Genomic DNA, 17,197 nt, shown 5'->3' with positions numbered 1-17,197 from the left:
TGTGATACTAGAAACATCCCGGCCCTCGGCGCCGGGCTCGGGCACAGGGGTTTGAAGGCGAGCGCCCATCTGTCACGCCGTGCGTCCTGACACTCAACAAAGCTGCATGGATCTCAGAGCGGCCGCCACTCTGCTCTGCAGCAGGCGCGGGCGGGACTCATGTCACAAAGGAAGGGCTGTCACTATTCGTGGTCGGGCCGCTGTGGGGCAGGTGCCTCTCGCGGTGGCGGCTCCTTTTGCTTTGGCTGCAAAGAGTCCTCCAGAGTCTGCAGAAGCATCCGAGAGACAGAGGGACCCACGGAGGCCACTGTCCTCGCCTGGGCAGAGGGAGACGTCAGCCCAGGGCTCCCGTGAAGGCAGACCTCTCCCCAGACTGAGAGGAAGGGGGCCCTGGGGGATGGGAGGCCCTGGGGGGAGGGGTATATGCTGAGAGCTACCCGAATCAGCAGAAAGCCTGAACTCGATTGTTTTTTTTAAATCCTGGGGTTGAGTTCCAGCACTGCTCTCCAAGTGTTGTGCGCATAGCTCAGGAAGAACTGGCCACAGGGTCTGGGATGATTGGGACGGTTGGCCTCGCCCATGGTGGGAGGGGGTACACGAGCCGGGTCTTCCATGTGCGCTGGTCCTGGTCTCGTTTGCACCCCGGAGTTGCTGGTTCTGACCATGCTGGTGACAGTGGGGTTGGTCCTCGGTGTCCCCATCACCTTGAGCTCAAGAGGGACCCCTGCAGAGCCCAGGGGGAGGGGCACTGGTTCAGGCCACTGCATCCTGGGTCCCAGCCTGAGAAGCACTGCACCCGCGTGGCCTCCCCGTGGCTGCACGGACCCCAGTTAGCCCTGGGGTCTGGTGACCCAGTGAGGGTCTGAATGAATCCCGGGAGCTGATCCACGTGGGGAAGAAAAAGGGTCATGTTCTGGAGAACAGCGTTATCGTTGGGAAAGTCAAGCACAAGTTGGTTTCTGGGACCCTGATCGACCCTTTACGTGACGCCAGGGGACCCAGGCGGGCCATTAGTAAGAGGGCGGAGCCCACTGGGTGTTTGCTGGTCCCGCGGGCGGCAGGGGTGGGGTGCACCTCCCGGCCCGGCAGAGTCTTAACCCCCATTTCACAACCCAGGACGCTGAGGCTCTGGGCGGCCAGCGGCTGGTCCAGGCCTTGGGCCCCACCTGGTCGGGGACGCTCATCCGCTGTGCACAACCTCCGCCTTTCCAGCCAGAGCAGAGCGTCTGCAGTGGGACAGGCCTGTGGGCTGTTCCAGTCCCGGGATCCCTTCCATGTCCCAGCAGAGCACCCCCTCCAGAATGTTCTAGCACAGCCTGCATTTCAGAACAATGGAGACTTAATGAAAATACCACAGAGGAAGTTTTAGTATTGTGGTTTTTATATCAGACCCAGAATGGCCGCTCCTGTGATACAAAGTCGTTACCGCAGTTAAACCCATTCCGGTAATAAGTGCGGCATTTATTGCTGCCCATAAAGGATGATACCAGGGGATTGATGGAGCCAGTGTAGCGGACGCTGTGCCTCCTGAGTGCTCGGGCTGGGCGTCGGGGGCCGGGGGACTCACTGGAGGTGGCTGGGGACACTGTTGTGGTCCAGGATGACACGTCACATCTGCTTATCAAATGCCTCCTACTTCCGAGCATGACCCAGGCACTGAAGATGGGGCCCAGGGGACAGATGTGGCCCAGAAGACAGTCAGCAGAGATCCCCAGAGAGACAATAGCGGTCTGCCCTTGGAAAGGGTTGACGAGGACGCTCCTCACATGTGACCCCTGGTTGAGACAGTCACATCCAACTATAGAACTTGGACACTTTGACTTTGACTTATGCTTAAGTCAAAGAAATGAACATCTAAAGGTTGAATTCAGACCCTGTGATTGTTTGTGGGAACATTTTTACATGTAGGATGGGGTATCTATGGGGGATTTTCTTTCAATCCCTTCAAGTGGACTATGCTAACGTTGTAGCTTTAAAATACATCTCTGAACTCTTTGACAATCCTCGCCTCAGCAAAAGGTTTAATTCCCTCTTCTTGAGTGTGGCCTGGACCTAATGATGTGCTTCTAATGAATACAAAGTGGTGGGAGGGATGGTCTATGATTTCTAAGATGAGGTTATCCGTCACTGTTGGCCCCGGGACCAGCTGCCCTGTCGTGAGGACCTTGGGGCAGCCCTGTGGACAGTCCATGGGGCCAGAAACTGGGGCTTCCAGCCCAGGGCTGCGTGATCTAGCCAACCTGGAAGGGGACCGTCCAGCCCCAGTCCAGCCTCCAGATGACCAGAGCCTCCACTGACACCTGGACTGCATCTCACCAGAGACCTTGAGTGAGCCACTCCTGAATCCTGATCCTCAGAAACCGAGAGATAACGAATGAGTGTTATTGTTTCAGGCTGCGAAGTTTTGGGCTTATTTGTAATGCAGCAACAGCTACCTGATACACCCAGTAAGGACGCAGTCATGTCTCCAGGTGGGAAGAAAATGTTAAGGTTGCTGTGGAGTGACCAGCAGTTGGGTTGGGGACCCCTTGGCCCCCGGTCTCTGCCCTAGGGTCTCCTCCCCTCTCCCCACGTCCCCACTGGCTCTGCTCATGGTAAAACACCTCCCACCACAAGCTGGACCCTGTTGGGTGGGTCACCATCTACCCCTCGGTGTCAGAGGCCAAGGCTGGTCCTGTCTCAGCAGCCCTTTGGGGGGCTTGGGACCCTGCGGAGTCCCTTCCTGAGGGAAGTCATCCACCTCCCTCGACTGGGCAGTGCTTATTGAAGGAAGGAAGGAAAGGACTCAGAGGGACCCAGCAGCTGCCATGACCCACGACGGCCCTTCACCTGCTCTGTCACCTCCCACCTGTGACACATGAAGAAGGTTTTCCTAGGACGGCTGATGCCTTGGGGTTGCCGGAGCGTCCAGCAGGCGTGCCCGTCACATGACTGTCAGGGCCTGAGTCCACGTGACCCTCCCACAACTCCACGACGTGGCTCCTGGTGGTGCAGAGGCCATGGGTCCATCTAAGCGGCTCTGCACTGTTTCTGGGGACCTGCGGGCTGACCTGCAGACGGGACCAGGGTGCTGTGTGCACCCAGGGGGTGATGTGCGCGTGGTCGGCCAGGGGCCTGGAGCAGCCGCCACTGGCTCTTCCCTGCCCTCCTGTTCCTCTGGGAGAATAAAGCCCCAGAGGAGCCTGGCCGAGCCACGGAGGAGTCGGCGGCGCCACGAGGGGTGGTGGGCGCCCTTGTACCCTCCAGGGTGGGCTCTGCAGTGGCTTCCGTGGTTGCCATAGCGGAGCACACAGACTGGCGTTTGAACAACAGAAAAGCAGTCTCTCCCAGTCTGGGGGCCAGAGGTCCAAGGTCAGGGTGCAGGCAGGGCCGTGCTCTCTCCGGAGGCTCCAGGGAGGGTCATACTTGCTGGGGCCCACTCTGGCCGTGGCCGTCCATCTGTGGCTCGAGTCCCCAAACTCCCTCTGCCTTCTCTTATATGGACACACGTAACGGCATGTAGGGCCCACCCGGATAATCCAGGTAGCTGCCTCTTCTCAAGATCCTTAATCATACACTTTGCCATATCGACCAAGATTTCAGAAATGGAGACCTGATTGAAATTAAAAGGTGTTTATTTGGGGTTTGTAAGGACTGCAGCCTGGGAGACACAGATTCAAGAAGCACCTGAGTTGTGTTCTGTCAGAGTACAGAATGGGGGGAACTTATAAAGGCAAAACCTGCAAGGTTACAGTTAGTTACGTGAGTTGTTGATCAGGAATTATAATTGGAGGGGCTTCCCTGGTGGCGCAGTGGTTAAGAATCCGCCTGCCAATGCAGGGGACATGGGTCCGAGCCCTGGTCCGGGAAGATTCCCACATGCCGCGGAGCAACTAAGCCCGTGCACCACAACTACTGAGCCTGCGTGCCACAACTACTGAAGCCTGCGTGCCTAGAGCCCGTGCTCCGCAGCAAGAGAAGCCACCGCAATGAGAAGCCCGCGCACCGCAACGAACAGTAGCCTCCGCTCGCCACAACTAGAGAAAGCCCGCGCACAGCAACGAAGACCCAACCCATCCAAAAATAAATAAATAAATAAAATTATTTTTTTAAAAAAGAATTATAATTGGAGCTGGCGAGAAGTGAGGCTGCTTGTGAAGCTAGGCTGCTGGCTGGGGTCCGAAATGGCTGCGTAGTCACTAGGGGAGACCTTGAGGCCACAAGCTTGCGGCAGGCAGGTGGTGTCCTCGGACCTGGTACAGTTCAGAGAAAGTTCAAGTTCTCGGTGGGGCAGGGCCGCGTCTTGACACCAGATCCTCAATGGCCGCTTGACTCGACTTTTGTTCACCTGAACTGTGGTCACTCCTTTATAATCTCAATTTGTCATCAGCCATATAAGGTAGTATTTGCAGGGTCCAGGGATTAAGATGTGGACATATCTGGGGGCACCACTCAGCCCATGACCGCTGCTTTCTGGTTTTAATTAAAGGCATTCCCGGTGGTGGGAAGAGGGCTCAGAGTATAGAAGTACCCACCGGGAGCCACTTCCCCTTTGACCTGCCTGCCGGACCCTCAGCCCCCTCCTTAGGAGCCCCTCAGGACAGGGTCTCGTCCTTCCAGAGAGGCTTTACATCTGTGTAAACATCCCCCCTTGAAGCCTGTTGTAAACAGTGCTTCTTGCTGCTTTTTCACGTGATCAGTCGTGGAAACGGCCCGTATCCGTGAGTGTGATTATCCCGGTTCTGGCCCATGGGTGCGGCCGGGTGGCTTCCTGGCCCTGTCGCTGGCAGGAGGTCTTGGAGATGTCTTTCTCCAGGGCCCTGACTGTGCCGAGGGACGCGTTCCCACAGCAGGACTGCTGGCCCAAGGCCTGCGCCTTTTCCACAAGGCCAGATTGCCTTTCCACAGAGAGGGCAACACAGCTAAGCCAGACCTGTCACCGTGTCCCCAAATGAGCAAAGTGTCCAAAGGAAGTACATGTGTGTGCAGGCGTGTGCACGCATGTGAACATGTGTGGATGTGTGCAAAAGTGTGCATATTTTCGTGTGTGTGCAGATGTGAGCACATATTTGAATATTTGGTACATGCATGCGTGTAGAGGTGTGTGTGCGTGTGCGTGCCCGTGTGTGGGGTGTCTCTTGGGTCCCGGAATGAAAGGCGCCGTGTGGAATGAGGAGGAGGAGGGTGGTAGGAAGGGGGCGTCCTGATCGGGCTGGGCGTGCGGCCTGGGTGGGCTCCGCGACCCTCCTCCCCCAGCAGGACCGGCTTCGCGGGCGGTGGCCTGAACACTGTGCCTAGAGCCCGGCACTCAGAAGGCTGTCGCCATCCTGTAATTCTGAATCATTTTGGGACTAGGATCCCACATTTTCATTTTACACTGGGACAGCTATTCTGTAGCTCATCTGGCCCCCAGGAAACCCACTGAGTCTTTGGAGGCAGGGCTGCCAGGGTGGGGTCTGCAGCCACGTGAGTGGCCCTGGTCAGTGGGCTTCAGGGAGGCTCAGGGCTAAGCGTGCAGGGGCCGAGGACAGTGGCCAGAGCAGCAAATACCAATAGAGGACACCCACTGAAATCTGAACGTCAGATAATCAAGAAACACGTTTTCAGTGTATGTCTCATGCAATTATTTCAGGCAGAGTCTTACTCAAAATGACTCCTGTGTTTACCTGGCAACTCAGCTGGGGTGTCCGGCCAGGTGGATCTGTCAGTGGGCACTGCCCGGCCCTGGCTCCCAGGCGGGTTTGCTTCCGTGTGGAGCAGGCAGGCGGGGTCGGGACCAGAGGCATCTGGGGAGAGCGGTGTGGACCGCACCACCCCCAGAATTTTGGCTGCATTTAATATGCGTAATGGGGAGGAAGCAGGTCAGGGTTTGAGATTAGCGCCCATCACGGAACGAGGGCAGCAGCCGTCCATCTGGACGCGCTCCTGTGGGTCCAGTCTGCGGCTCAGCCCACGGGCCTCGCCCACTGGCGTCTGCTGGTCTTCATCTAATGAGTGATTTGGGATTAAAATGGGAGCCAACAACAGGGCCCCGATCTATATTAAATCTCCGCAAAATGAAAATTGCAAAGATTTACTTAGGGTCGTTACATGAGGAAATTTAATCACAGCCTCATGCATAACGTCCCCTCGCCACCGGACAGATAACTGAGCTGCCACACGGAGGATTAGGAACGCCTCCTGTCTGTGAAGACAGCTTCCCGCTGACATCTGTGCCTTGGGCACCCGCAGGTCCCACCGGGACAAGGCAGGCGGCGTATTGGGGGCACTCAGGTCACACGTGGCCGCAGCCCATGTAAATGGCATCAGCATTTACCCTGACGACAGCCCGTTACAGGCACTTTGCTTCTTAGAGCCTTCTCCATATTTTTCTCTATCAAAAGAGTACAACAGGAGAAAAAAGCTGACACCAGATTCGAGCAGAAAACCCTCAGGCACGTTCCCGTTTTGCCGAGACAGTGTCTGTGAGGCGTGGCCCCTTGGGCCCTAGTTTATCTCCCAGCTACGATCTGGTCGCATCTCTCCAGCTGAGGCCCTTCTCACGCGTGTCAGCGTTTCCCATTTCCTTACGAGAGTGTGTGGTTTCTGGCTTCTGTTTCGTGATTCCCAGTAAGGGGCTGGGCGTCTCCAGGTTAACTCTAACTGACAAGCAGCTTAGTGGCAGCCTGGGGCACTGAGCTCACGGAAAAGTGATATCACGGGGCACCTGCCTCCTGGCCCTCCCGGGGCCCCTCCGTGACCACTGCTGTCATCCTCATTTAATCAGTGCTTAGGGCACGCACCGCAGGCCCGCGCTGTTCCGGCCCCTCACGAGGACGCGCGTGGCCGTCGGGCCAGCTCAGGGGGCCGGATGCGGTCACCCCCCCCTCGCCTTTCCCGAGCCTGGACCATCTCAGCGACTCCTTCCCAGACCCTCATCACCCCTCACCCTGTTGGGGAAACCACGCCCAGGTGTTCCTCGAGAGGACGTGTTTTTGGAAAGAGGAAGAAACTCAGAAGACAGACAGGCAGTCGGCATCGACGTGGCTGTGGATTCTGGGCCTCGTTCTGGGGCCTCCCTGGACGGCCAGCAGGAGCCATCTTTGGAAACCGTCCCATAAAGAGCAAGGTGGGGCTGCTCACTTCCTCCCCCAAAGCCTCTGATGTCACAACGGCTCACGCAGGGCTGCTTCTGCAGAAATCAAGCTGGCCCATGACTTTCAAAGACTGGCACCCATGGTGGGTGCAGTAGGGTCATGGTGACAGCAGCACACGGCCCGTGGGGGCAGGCGAGGGGCTAGGGGTTAGGAGACCCCTCATCCAGCTCCCCCAAGTGTCCTGTGCCACTGAGATCACCACCCCACTTCACAGATGGTAACCTCGGCCAGGCTCGGACACACCAGGCCAAGTGAAGAGGCCAGACCCCCAAATTTCACACTCTAAGAGTCCATTTAGAGGACATTCCCGAAAAAGCAACACTATAGGGCCAGAGAGCAGACCAGCAGTTTTGGGGTCAGGAGAGCACAAGAGGTCTTTCTGGGGTGAGGGCAAGATTCTATACCCTGCCCAGTGGTGGCTCAAGGCCGTATGCGTTTACCAAGATTCAAGGAACTACATCTAAGGGGGGTGCACATTTTACTGGGTGTCAGTTACACGTCAATAAGCCTGACTTGAAAAAATTCAATTGTAGGTGATAACAAAGTTCTGGAAATAGATGGTGGGGATGGTTGCATGACCTTGTGAATGTACTTAATGCCGCTGAATTGTACACTTAAAAAGGTTAAACGGTAAGTTTTATGTTAAGTGTGTTTCACCACAATAAAAAGAGGAAACAGCAGCTCTGTGAAGAATGAACGGATGGTCCCTCTCGAGTGGCTCCCCCAGCATCTCCTCCACTGCAGGCTCTGCTGGTGGCCCGAGGCGAGTCGTGGTCTTCAGCAAAGGGCCACACCGAGTTTGTGGTCACAGACGCGGGGCCGTTACCTCACCTGGCCCGGAGCACAGCTGGCGTTGATGAAGCACCGAGGGGGTTGGGGGCCGAAGCCACGTGTCAGGACCCCCCCCTCAGTCCTCCTGACAGCTCAGAGCCCGTGGCTGCCTCCCCAGGGTCCCTGGACGGGGAGGGAACGGATCCGGGGCTCTGCGGTCCTGGCCCAGGACACTGGGCAGAATGCCTGCCGGAGCCGCCTGCGGGATCCCCTGACCTTGTTTGTTCACTTGTCATTATTCTGGAAACATGGTTCGTTCCCCTACAGGGCGAGCGGCGAGGAGCAGTTGAACGCGGAGCACCTCCTTTCAAACGACGTCCTGAGCGGTCTTGGGCTGGAATGAGGCCGCCTAATGAAGTCAGCATCCTTGAAAGTTCGTCCGTGTCCCTCATCTGTCAGCACAGCCACTTCCCGACACGCGATTAATTAACCATCACCTTCCTGCAGTGCAGCGGGGGTGCGCCATGAGAACGAACAGGTTTAGGGGATGCACGGCCCCTCGGGATCACCGTTTAACCAGCCTGATTAAGCAGAAGATGAGGGCGAAATCGCCCGACAACACGCTCGTTAGGAGGCGCTGCTCCCCGCCCGCCCCGTTCCTACGGCTCAGTTAGCAGCTGCGCCGCCTCCTTCCCCGACGCCCAGAGACCTCTGTCCTGCAGGGAGGGCTCCCCGCTACCCCTGTTGAGATCAGGGTGGGCTGTGGGTCAGGTGGTGAGGGTCCGGCGCTGGGGCTGGCCAGGCTGGGTGACCAGGGAAGTGACCGCAGCTCAGGGAACGCCACTCTCACCCCGTGTAGCTCTCCATGACCCCTCTCTGCAGGGTCACTCCTGACTGTGCCCACACTCGGCCGTCCAGGCTCCCGCGCCGCGAGGACCTTCCACGCGCACACCCGCATGTGCGTTCAGGTGATGCTTAGGCAGAGAGGATGGTTGCCCCAGCCTGTGTCCACCTGGCCCCAGGCCGGGCTGAAGGCTGAAGGCGGCCGGTCAGCTGTTCTCCTGGGTCAGGCATGCCTTCCCAAACCAGATGCAACCAGCACTGCACTGGGGGCAGTGACCAGGGTCATGAGACCCCAAATCTGTGATATTTTAAGGAGCACGCGTGTTAGGGAAATAGGGCTACCCAGAGGGAGGGAAAGGGTTATAGACCCTTCTTTTTTCCCAAATGTAGCTGCAGGAGAGAGAGAGAGATAGAACGAGCCAGGGTATGTGTGCCGGGGGGCCTGGAAGCAGCCCTCGGACATTCTGGGATGGCGCTTTTCATCCCATCTGGCAGCCTCAGGTCCCTGACATGGGGGAGGAGCTAATAGAAAGCTCTGGAACATCACTGCTGACCCCAAAGCCCGGAGGAAAGATTCAGGGGTGTTATGAAGAGCAGTGATTTTCACATCCTGGCAGCGGGTAAAAGGCTTTACATTTATTTGGAAACCCAGACCCCTGAACAGAAAATAAACCCCTTCCCATGTGCCTGTGATGCCCTCCCGGAGCCCTCAGCTGTTTGAGGGCTGCAAGGACACCGGCAGTTGTGCTGGTCAGGGATGTGCTGGAAGGAGGAAGGGTCTTAACACCCAGAGGCTTGAGACACGGCCCCTCCCACCCACAATCTGGGTGCCACAGGCCAGAGAGCGACTCACAGACAGTGGGGTTTCTGCGTCCCTATTACTAAACCGTGTAGATGTGTCCGCTCCTGAGCGACCAGCCTGTGGTCAGTGGACGGCGTCCAGGCTGCTCTGTACAAACCGTCCCAGGACTTGGAGTGACTTTGGCAGAGGGGACCTGGCTCCTGCCTGCTCAGTGACCGTGCGGGGCTGGGTCACGCGAGCCGCTCTCCAGACCCCCAGGCGGGTGCGGGCTGAGCCCGACCCTGACTCGTGTCCCCAGGTGTCCGCTGGCTCTGGTTGTATGCACGAGGTGCAGAGACTGGCCGCCTGTTCCCAGGGGTCTTGTAACTTGGGTGCCGTCTACAGTCAAATGCAGGGGCACACGGGGAGGGCCAGGACACAGCTCCGGTACCGCAAGCCAGCAGGCTGCAGAGTGACGAAGGCGACAAAAACGCATCCTGGCAGATGCCTTGTGGACATCAGAGAGCCTTGCGGGTCCTGAATGTGTCTCGGGATTTGAAGCCAGGTTCCCAGGCTGGCCTGGCCTCATTAGGGCACCGAGAGCCGTCCTCGGGAACTGGGGGGCCCTGGGCTCCCGTCAGGCCGAATCAGGGCCCCCAGGAGAGCAACTGACTGTGGGCTCATTGCTTTAGACAAAACGGGGCTTGGAGGCGGAACCAGGCCGCTGGGAAGGCTGGGCCACTTCCAGCACACTGGCGAGCTGCCCCGCGAAGGCCCTGAGCTGGGACCACGCTCCCGTCCCCGGTGGCAGCACGGTGCGCGCAGGCGGGCTGGCACCGGGTGGGGCTGCCAGCCCAGGAGGCCTTGCGTGTCGTGGGGGCCAGAGGCCCACGCGTGGCTGTGCGCTGCGTTCTGAGGGCCGTGCCTCGAGGAAACACAGGCTGAGGCCCTGGGGCCACGAAGCAGCTTCCCTTTGTATCCCCACCAGGCACCAGCTGGTCAGTTCCACAGAGCCGACCACAGAGCAGAAAGGGTTTATTCAGAGACCCCCTCGCACGCGTGCACCTTACAAGTGTGACCCGCCTCACGTTAACCTCCAGGATAATTCTGGCCGTCTTCCCACTCAGAGAGCCACACTTAAAAATCAGCTTTTATACCATGATATGAATGCACAGGCCTCGGGCACTTCAGACTGGAAAGAAAACAGCACAAGTCACTTTTTAAAACAGGGAGAACCCTGGATCAAAGGTAACTTTGCTAATTATTTCAGCCTTTCTGCATTTATGGTAATGTGGGTTTTGCTCCTTTGGGGTTAAATGTGCAAACGTGTATTAACTTTCTAATTTTATGGAACAGACTTTAGTTGGGGAGTTGAAACATCTAGAGTTACGAGCCCAAAGAGGTAATTGTTGGAGAAATGATTTAATACATCATAAATCCCTCTATTTCCATCCCTTCAAATGGGATACCAAAAGCGATTAAAGACTAAAAACATATCACAAGCAAATTCACATGATGACATTGCTGTAATCACCCTCTGCTGGATTAACCAGGGCCCAGGGGCCTCTGCTCCGAGGCTGCAGTGGGGGCCCGAGGGGGAGGCCAGGCTGGCCGTGCCGGTCGGAGTGATGGTTGGTGCATTTCCCCCATCATTTCAGGAAAACAGTGTCTGTCCTTTATGAGGCAGAACCTCTTCTTTCAACGTTCCCAACCTGCAAGGAAATAAGACAGGCGTATTTGGCAAAGCAAGTGTCAGATTACTCCTAAGGGGAAACAAGGCTCCCCAAGGATTCTTCTGTGAAGAAGTGAAAAGCAAATCCCACCTTTGGGATGAAATCAAAAAATGAAACAGTGGAAGCCACGTGCCTAGTACTTGAGGGCCTGTCTATGAACTCGTGTGGGCTGGATGGCCTTTGCGTGGTCCATACTCCTGGTCCTTGGGGGCAGAGCCAGGTTTGGGTAGAGTTCTGCCCTCGGAGTCTGGATGCCATTACTGGAAACCAGGGATGCTGTTTTAGGTGCGTGAATTTCCTACCGGGGAAAACAAAGATCTTTGGGCGTAAAGTATCTTGGGCACCATCTGAACCAAAAGCGCCGGGGCCACGCCGGTCACGTTGGTTAGTGAATGAAGATGGGGTGCAGGACCTTGGCGGAGCAACTTGCCTCCTCTGACCCCAGCCAGGGACCCCTATGGAGCCACTAGGCTTGAGAAGGCTGCCCCAAGCCCCCAGGAACCAGACTTCACGGGCTCATAACCTGAGCGTGAAGGAGTCTTGGTCTGAGAGTCACTCAAGCAGCAGCCAGTGTGGCCGACCCCTTCATTTGTGGGGTCAATAGAGGAAGAGGCTCTGTTGGCTCAAGACAATCCCTTGGCCAGAGTGGGGAGGACCCCACAGTCACTCTGTTGGCTCCCTAGGTGTGGGTGTGGTTGGCTCGTGCAAGGCTGATGCACCGGGACCAGCAACGAGTAGACACACGGCTTCCACTCTTGTAGAAAACTCACGATGGTTCTTCTCGCTGCCCGCCCCGGCCCCAGCTAGATTTGGTGACCCAGGATTGAGAGAGTGACTAGGACAAAGCATTTCCTATTTGTCTAGCACTAGAATGTATTCCCTGAATTGGTGGAGGTTTCCTGCTTATTATTCGAATGCACTTTGAATGCTTTGCGTTTTTACCATCTAGAGCTGCTATCTCCACTGGGGCGGCCACAAGCCACACGTGGCCACTGAGCACTTGAAATGGGCTGTTCTGAATTGAGACGGGTTCTGAGTGCAAGACACACCGGATTCTGAAGGCTCGGTACAAAAAAGAGAATGTGAAAGATCTCCCTAAGAATTTTAAAATATTGATTACATGTTGAAATGATAATAGTTGGGCTATGATGGAATAAATAAAAGTCATTAAAACTAATTTCATCTACTTCTCTTTCCTTTTCTTAATGTGGCCACCAGAAATTGTAAGATTCCACATGTGGCCGGCACGCTCCTCGTTGGGGCAACCCCGGTTTAAAGGGCTCTCGGTTAATATCTTGTTCCTCTGAGAACAAGCTGTGTCAAATCCTAGCTACAAGCAAAGCTCTTTCCTACTTAATTCCTCCCCCAGTGCTGGAGAGAGGCGAGCTCTGGGTTAGGTGCGGGGTGATGAATTTTTTCAAGTTAATTCACAGCAATTCGTGCCACCCCTGTAGGAGAGCAAGCCTTCAGGGAAAACACCAGAACCCTCATCAGAAGTTTCCAGAGAGTCTCTGGCAACAGAGACAGGCAGCGCCAATAGGCACCCCTGGTTGGTTATACTTGGGGCAAAAGGCCACGGGGTGGGGGGGAGGGGGGCAGTCAGACCTTTCATGCTGGGAATATTCTTCCAATGTCTAGGTTGTCTTAGAATGAGGAGTTTGCTGTGCAAACTTGGAAGAGGCCAAACGACATTTATTTTGATATTCCAGGTTGCTTGATTAGCAGCTGCTGTCAAGAAACCCACCAAACTTCACTTTGAAAAACTCCTCCACTCAACCCCAGGGAACAGCATGCTGACATTTTTGGAGAACAGTTGATAAACAGCTTTGCAGCTTTAAGAAAAAAAAGAAAAGTTTAAATTTAATTTAACTTTTACTTAAACGAAGTTTTTGGAAGGACTTCTGATTACTTAAATGGCTCTTTTTTAAAATTCTTATTTTTCACCTAGAGGGGACAGAGAGATTTTTTTCCTTCACCGTTTTCTTATTATTTCGTACATTTGCTGAGCGGCTGCTTACAGATCAGTTGTCTGTGTCTTAGAGACTTATTGGACTCTGTGATTTAGAAGCATGTGGCCCAAATTGACACAACTCCCTGAACACTGAAATTATGAGTTCAGTCACAAATGAACACTATTTAAATTGATATTAAAATTTAATCATATTATTCAAAAAATTATTTGAAATCAAATACTTTATTTTGAATATAAATGATGTACTTTAACCAGAATCAGCAACTCTGTTTCAGATTATAAGTAATTTATAAAGTTGATTTAGGGTCACTTTGAAATGACCCTAGAAGTTGGTGACACTTGGATATGCAGTTATCTAAAAGAAATTTGAAACAGTTTCCAACACTCAGCTTTTTTAATGTGCAAAATTGATAAACTAGTCTGTTATGGGAAAAAAAGACAATAAGAAATAAATATGGAAATTAGCAAAAAACCCAGTATTAAGCATATGTCTTTATGAATAAGACTTAATCACACACTTCATTTTGCAAATACAAAAGGGTCTTTTGAAATGTATTAATTAAAGTTAACTGCTGTAGACAGGCTGCTTTGCAGGGCCGCGGTCCTCTCTCCCTATTAGCATAGCATTAGCGACAGCCGAAGAAATTGGGTTAATAAAGCCGGATATCGTAGCAGAGCCGCTCCGGCGCAAACTGGCGCGGAAAGCTCGGTCCCCTAGGGCGGCCAGCCGGCTGTGCTCGGCGCGTGGACCCCGGCTGGTGGCAGAGTTCTGAGTTGAGCACCGACTTTAAAAAACACAGCCCCCGTGGTCACACCGACTTTAAAAGAGACCCCATCACGGTTCGCACCGGCCAGGGCGCGGCCCCCACCAGCGTACTCACCGTGGCCCGGTCTCCTCTCCCGGAAATGTGCGGGGTTGGTGGGCTGGGGGCTTGGCCGGTCGCCAGGGCTAGACCAGGCCCTCCCCTAACACCACAGGACCCCTCCTCCATGCAGCCGCCTTTAAGCAGAGGGCGCGCCGAGGTCTCCATCCAGCTCCACCCGGGCCGCGCCAGGGTATGGACGACCCGGCGGGGGCACTGGGGACTGGGGAGCCCAGGGGCTGTTTAGGGAACGAATTCTGCAGCCGAATTCTGCAGCCGGCGTTAGCGTCCGCTCACCTCTAGGCAAGCAAGAAAACAAACATAACAGACTTGGGAGCCGAAAAGCCTGGCCGGGGTCTTCTTGCGGCCGCGGCCCAGCTCCTTTGAAAACGACAGCTGCATGGCCGGGTCGGGGCTCATCCCGCAGCAGCGGAGCTGCGGCGCGGGGGTCCTGGAGCAGGCAGAGGGGGAAGGTGCCGGGCGCGGTGCGTCCTGGGGACACGCCCACCCAGAACGCGGCCCGGAGGTTTGGCAAGAGCGGCCGACGGGGGCCAAAGACGCGCTCCAAAGCGAGGGCCACGACCCGCCAAGGTGGGCTACGCTCTGTCCCGCGCTCCGCGGGTGGCTCAGGGGAGGACCACCTGCCCGGGGGTCGCGCCCATCCTGGTTTTCTTTTTGAGGCTGAGCGGCGGCGCCCGGACAAGCACGTTTGGTCACCCACGTCCCGTCTCCAGGGTCGATGGCTGGGGCGTCGGGGGCGTGCCCATTGGGCGCTGCGGGCTCCCGGGCATGGATTCCAGCGCCCCGCTGTCTGGTTCAATCCCGCGCCCGGATGGGCTTTGCGCTTCCCGCGGGCCCAAAAGTTCAGCACGCAAGGGCTGGAAGCGAGGTCTGGCCGCCTTCTCCCCGTGGGCGGGGTCCGGTGGGGACAGGGTGACACAGTCACGGGGGCAAGGTAAAATGAAGGACGCGTGCGGAAGGAAGGGGCAGCCCGGGGCCCTTACGGCTTCCCGTTACAGTGTTTGCAAAGCGCCGAGGGCGTCCCGGAGAAGGCGGCGCACTTGTCTGGGCAGGGCAGCGCGGCGCCGGCGGAGAAGGGGTACACGGTGGCCTGGCCGAAGGGCGTCAAGGGCGCGGCGGCCACCGGAGCGGCCAAGCCCTGGCCCTGGTTGAGGTAGGCCACGAGGCGCCGCATCTCGTCCAGGGCCTGCGCCTGCATGAGGATGTAGTTCTTGGCGAGCAGCAGCGTGGCGATCTTGGAGAGCTTGCGCACCGACGGGCTGTGCGCGTAGGGGATGACGGCGCGCAGCCCGTCCAGCGCGTCGTTGAGGTCGTGCATACGCCGCCGCTCCCGCGCGTTGATGCTCAGCCGCAGCGAGCGCTGCTCCCGGGGCCGCCGCCGCCCGTCCGCCGCGCCCCCGGGCCCGCGCCGCCGCCGCCGCTGCTCGAAGGCGTCATCCTCGTCGCCGCTCTGCTCGCCGCTGCTCTCGGCCGCCGCGGCCGGAGCTCGGGGCGCGGGCGCCGCGGGGAGGTCGCCGCCCGGGCCCGGCGCGCCGTAGCCGCGGGCCACCTCGGGCCCCCGGGCTGCCCCGTAGGCGAGGCCCACCGCCGCCGCCGCGTAGCCGTGGCTCAGCGCCAGGTACGCGTCCCCCGACAGCGACTTGAGCTCGGCCATGGCCGCGCCTCCGGGGCCCGAGGGCTCGCCGGGCAGGCAGGTGCTCATGCGGCCCGCCCCGCGCCGCCCCGGGGTCCGCGCGCGCTCCGGCCGCTGCCGCCGCCTGGGTGCCTTTGCCGGCTGGCGCGTCCGTCCTGCAGTCGGTCGGGCCCGGGGCCTCCCCGCGCCGGGGCCTCTGGGTCCCGCCTCGGCCCCGCCTCCTGGTCGCCTCCGCCTCCTTCTCCTCCTCCTCCCCCTCCCCCTCTCTCGTCTCTTTCCTTTTCCCCCGACCCCCTCCTCCCCACCTCTCGCTGCCGCGCGCAGGTCTGGGCTGCGGAGGGCTCTACCTTCCCCTTGCGCCGCTCCTGCTTTAAGGTGCGGAGGCGCCCTCTGGGACTTCGCGGCCGTCCAATCAGAGGGGACTTGGTGACCGCCTCTTCCCGGAGCCCAGCTCCGCCGGCGGCGCCGACCGATGGCCAGGGGTGGGCGCCGCCGGGATGGAAGGAGCTGGAGGTCTGGTTAGAGACGGTTGTGGAAGCCGTGGGACCCGGAGAGCTGTTCCCGCTTCCCGACGTCTCCAGCTTCTGCCTCCTGCCGCCCCCGGGGGTCGCCGTCACTGTACGCCCCCGTCCCTCGTGGGCACGCGCCTCAGGCCGCCTTGTCCTCGTCTTCGGTACCATTTGCAGGAGCCACTCCGGCGTCGCGCAGGCAGGGATCGGAGCAGGGAGCGCGCAGCCCACCGCGGACGCCTGACCCGCCGAGGCCGGAGGAGGTGCGGAGCGCACGCCCGGGGCGCGCGGTGGGCGCCCTCCAGGAGCGGCCTCACAGCTGGTAACCCGCGGGGCAAAGGACGCGCTCCGAACGTCCTGAGGCCCGGCTGGGCTGGGCCTTCCCCGCAGCTGGCCCTTTCCTGGGTCTCCAGCCCCCACCGCGCAGTTTCCGGGGACAAGTGCGTCCTGAAGTTGTTTCCACGCTCCCTGAAGTGTTAGTGGTTTGAGGCAGGGATCGGAGATTTAAGGACAAAAACCTCTTGTTTAGGCAAAACCTTGTTTCAATTCTCTGCTATTTCCGGTGAAAGGTTTTTTCCATGGCTTGCCCTACCACAGAGGGGGAATTTTCTCAGTTTTCTACTGGGGGGAGGCCGAGGGCTCCACCATGAAGTTGGGGAGGATGGCAGCTCTGCTGGAGAAAGCAGATGGGGGCTGCACCGGCGAGAGGCTGGGGCGGGGGCGGGTCCTCTGTCCTGGCCTGAGTCTCAGCCAAGAAACCCCTCCAGGGACTGCTGTGGTGCCCCCAGGTGGGCGTCAGACCAGGGGTGTTGTCTGAGTACCTGCGGGGCCCCGGGATGCATGATGCCCGGTTCGGCAACTTCCCCGCCGGCCTGGGCCAGGGAGGGTGTGGGGGCTGGTCATTGGGCGCAGCTCGCTTCAGGGTGACGCGCTGGCCGAGCTGGGGTTGCCACCCA

The 17,197-nt window shown here is 57.8% G+C and overlaps 1 protein-coding gene across 1 annotated transcript; it reads right to left on the bottom strand.

Moving 5' to 3' along the window:
* Window positions 1-15,078: 15,078 nt before the first annotated feature.
* BHLHE23 (basic helix-loop-helix family member e23) lies at window positions 15,079-15,801 on the bottom strand. Its single transcript, XM_059898620.1, has one exon. The coding sequence runs from the start codon at window positions 15,799-15,801 to the stop codon at window positions 15,079-15,081; it is 723 nt and encodes a 240-aa protein (XP_059754603.1).
* Between the last annotated feature and the right edge of the window lie 1,396 nt (window positions 15,802-17,197).

The sequence above is a fragment of the Balaenoptera ricei genome, chromosome 15 (genome assembly GCF_028023285.1).
Source record: "Balaenoptera ricei isolate mBalRic1 chromosome 15, mBalRic1.hap2, whole genome shotgun sequence".
In the NCBI taxonomy this organism is placed as follows: Eukaryota; Metazoa; Chordata; class Mammalia; order Artiodactyla; family Balaenopteridae; genus Balaenoptera; species Balaenoptera ricei.
The sequence above is the reverse complement of the archived record's forward strand: the minus strand, read 5'-3'. Positions and strand labels throughout refer to the sequence as shown.

Bases quoted from the DNA above. Each gene is read 5' to 3' on its own strand.
- BHLHE23 (XM_059898620.1), bottom strand. From the start codon at position 15,801: ATGAGCACCTGCCTGCCCGGCGAGCCCTCGGGCCCCGGAGGCGCGGCC.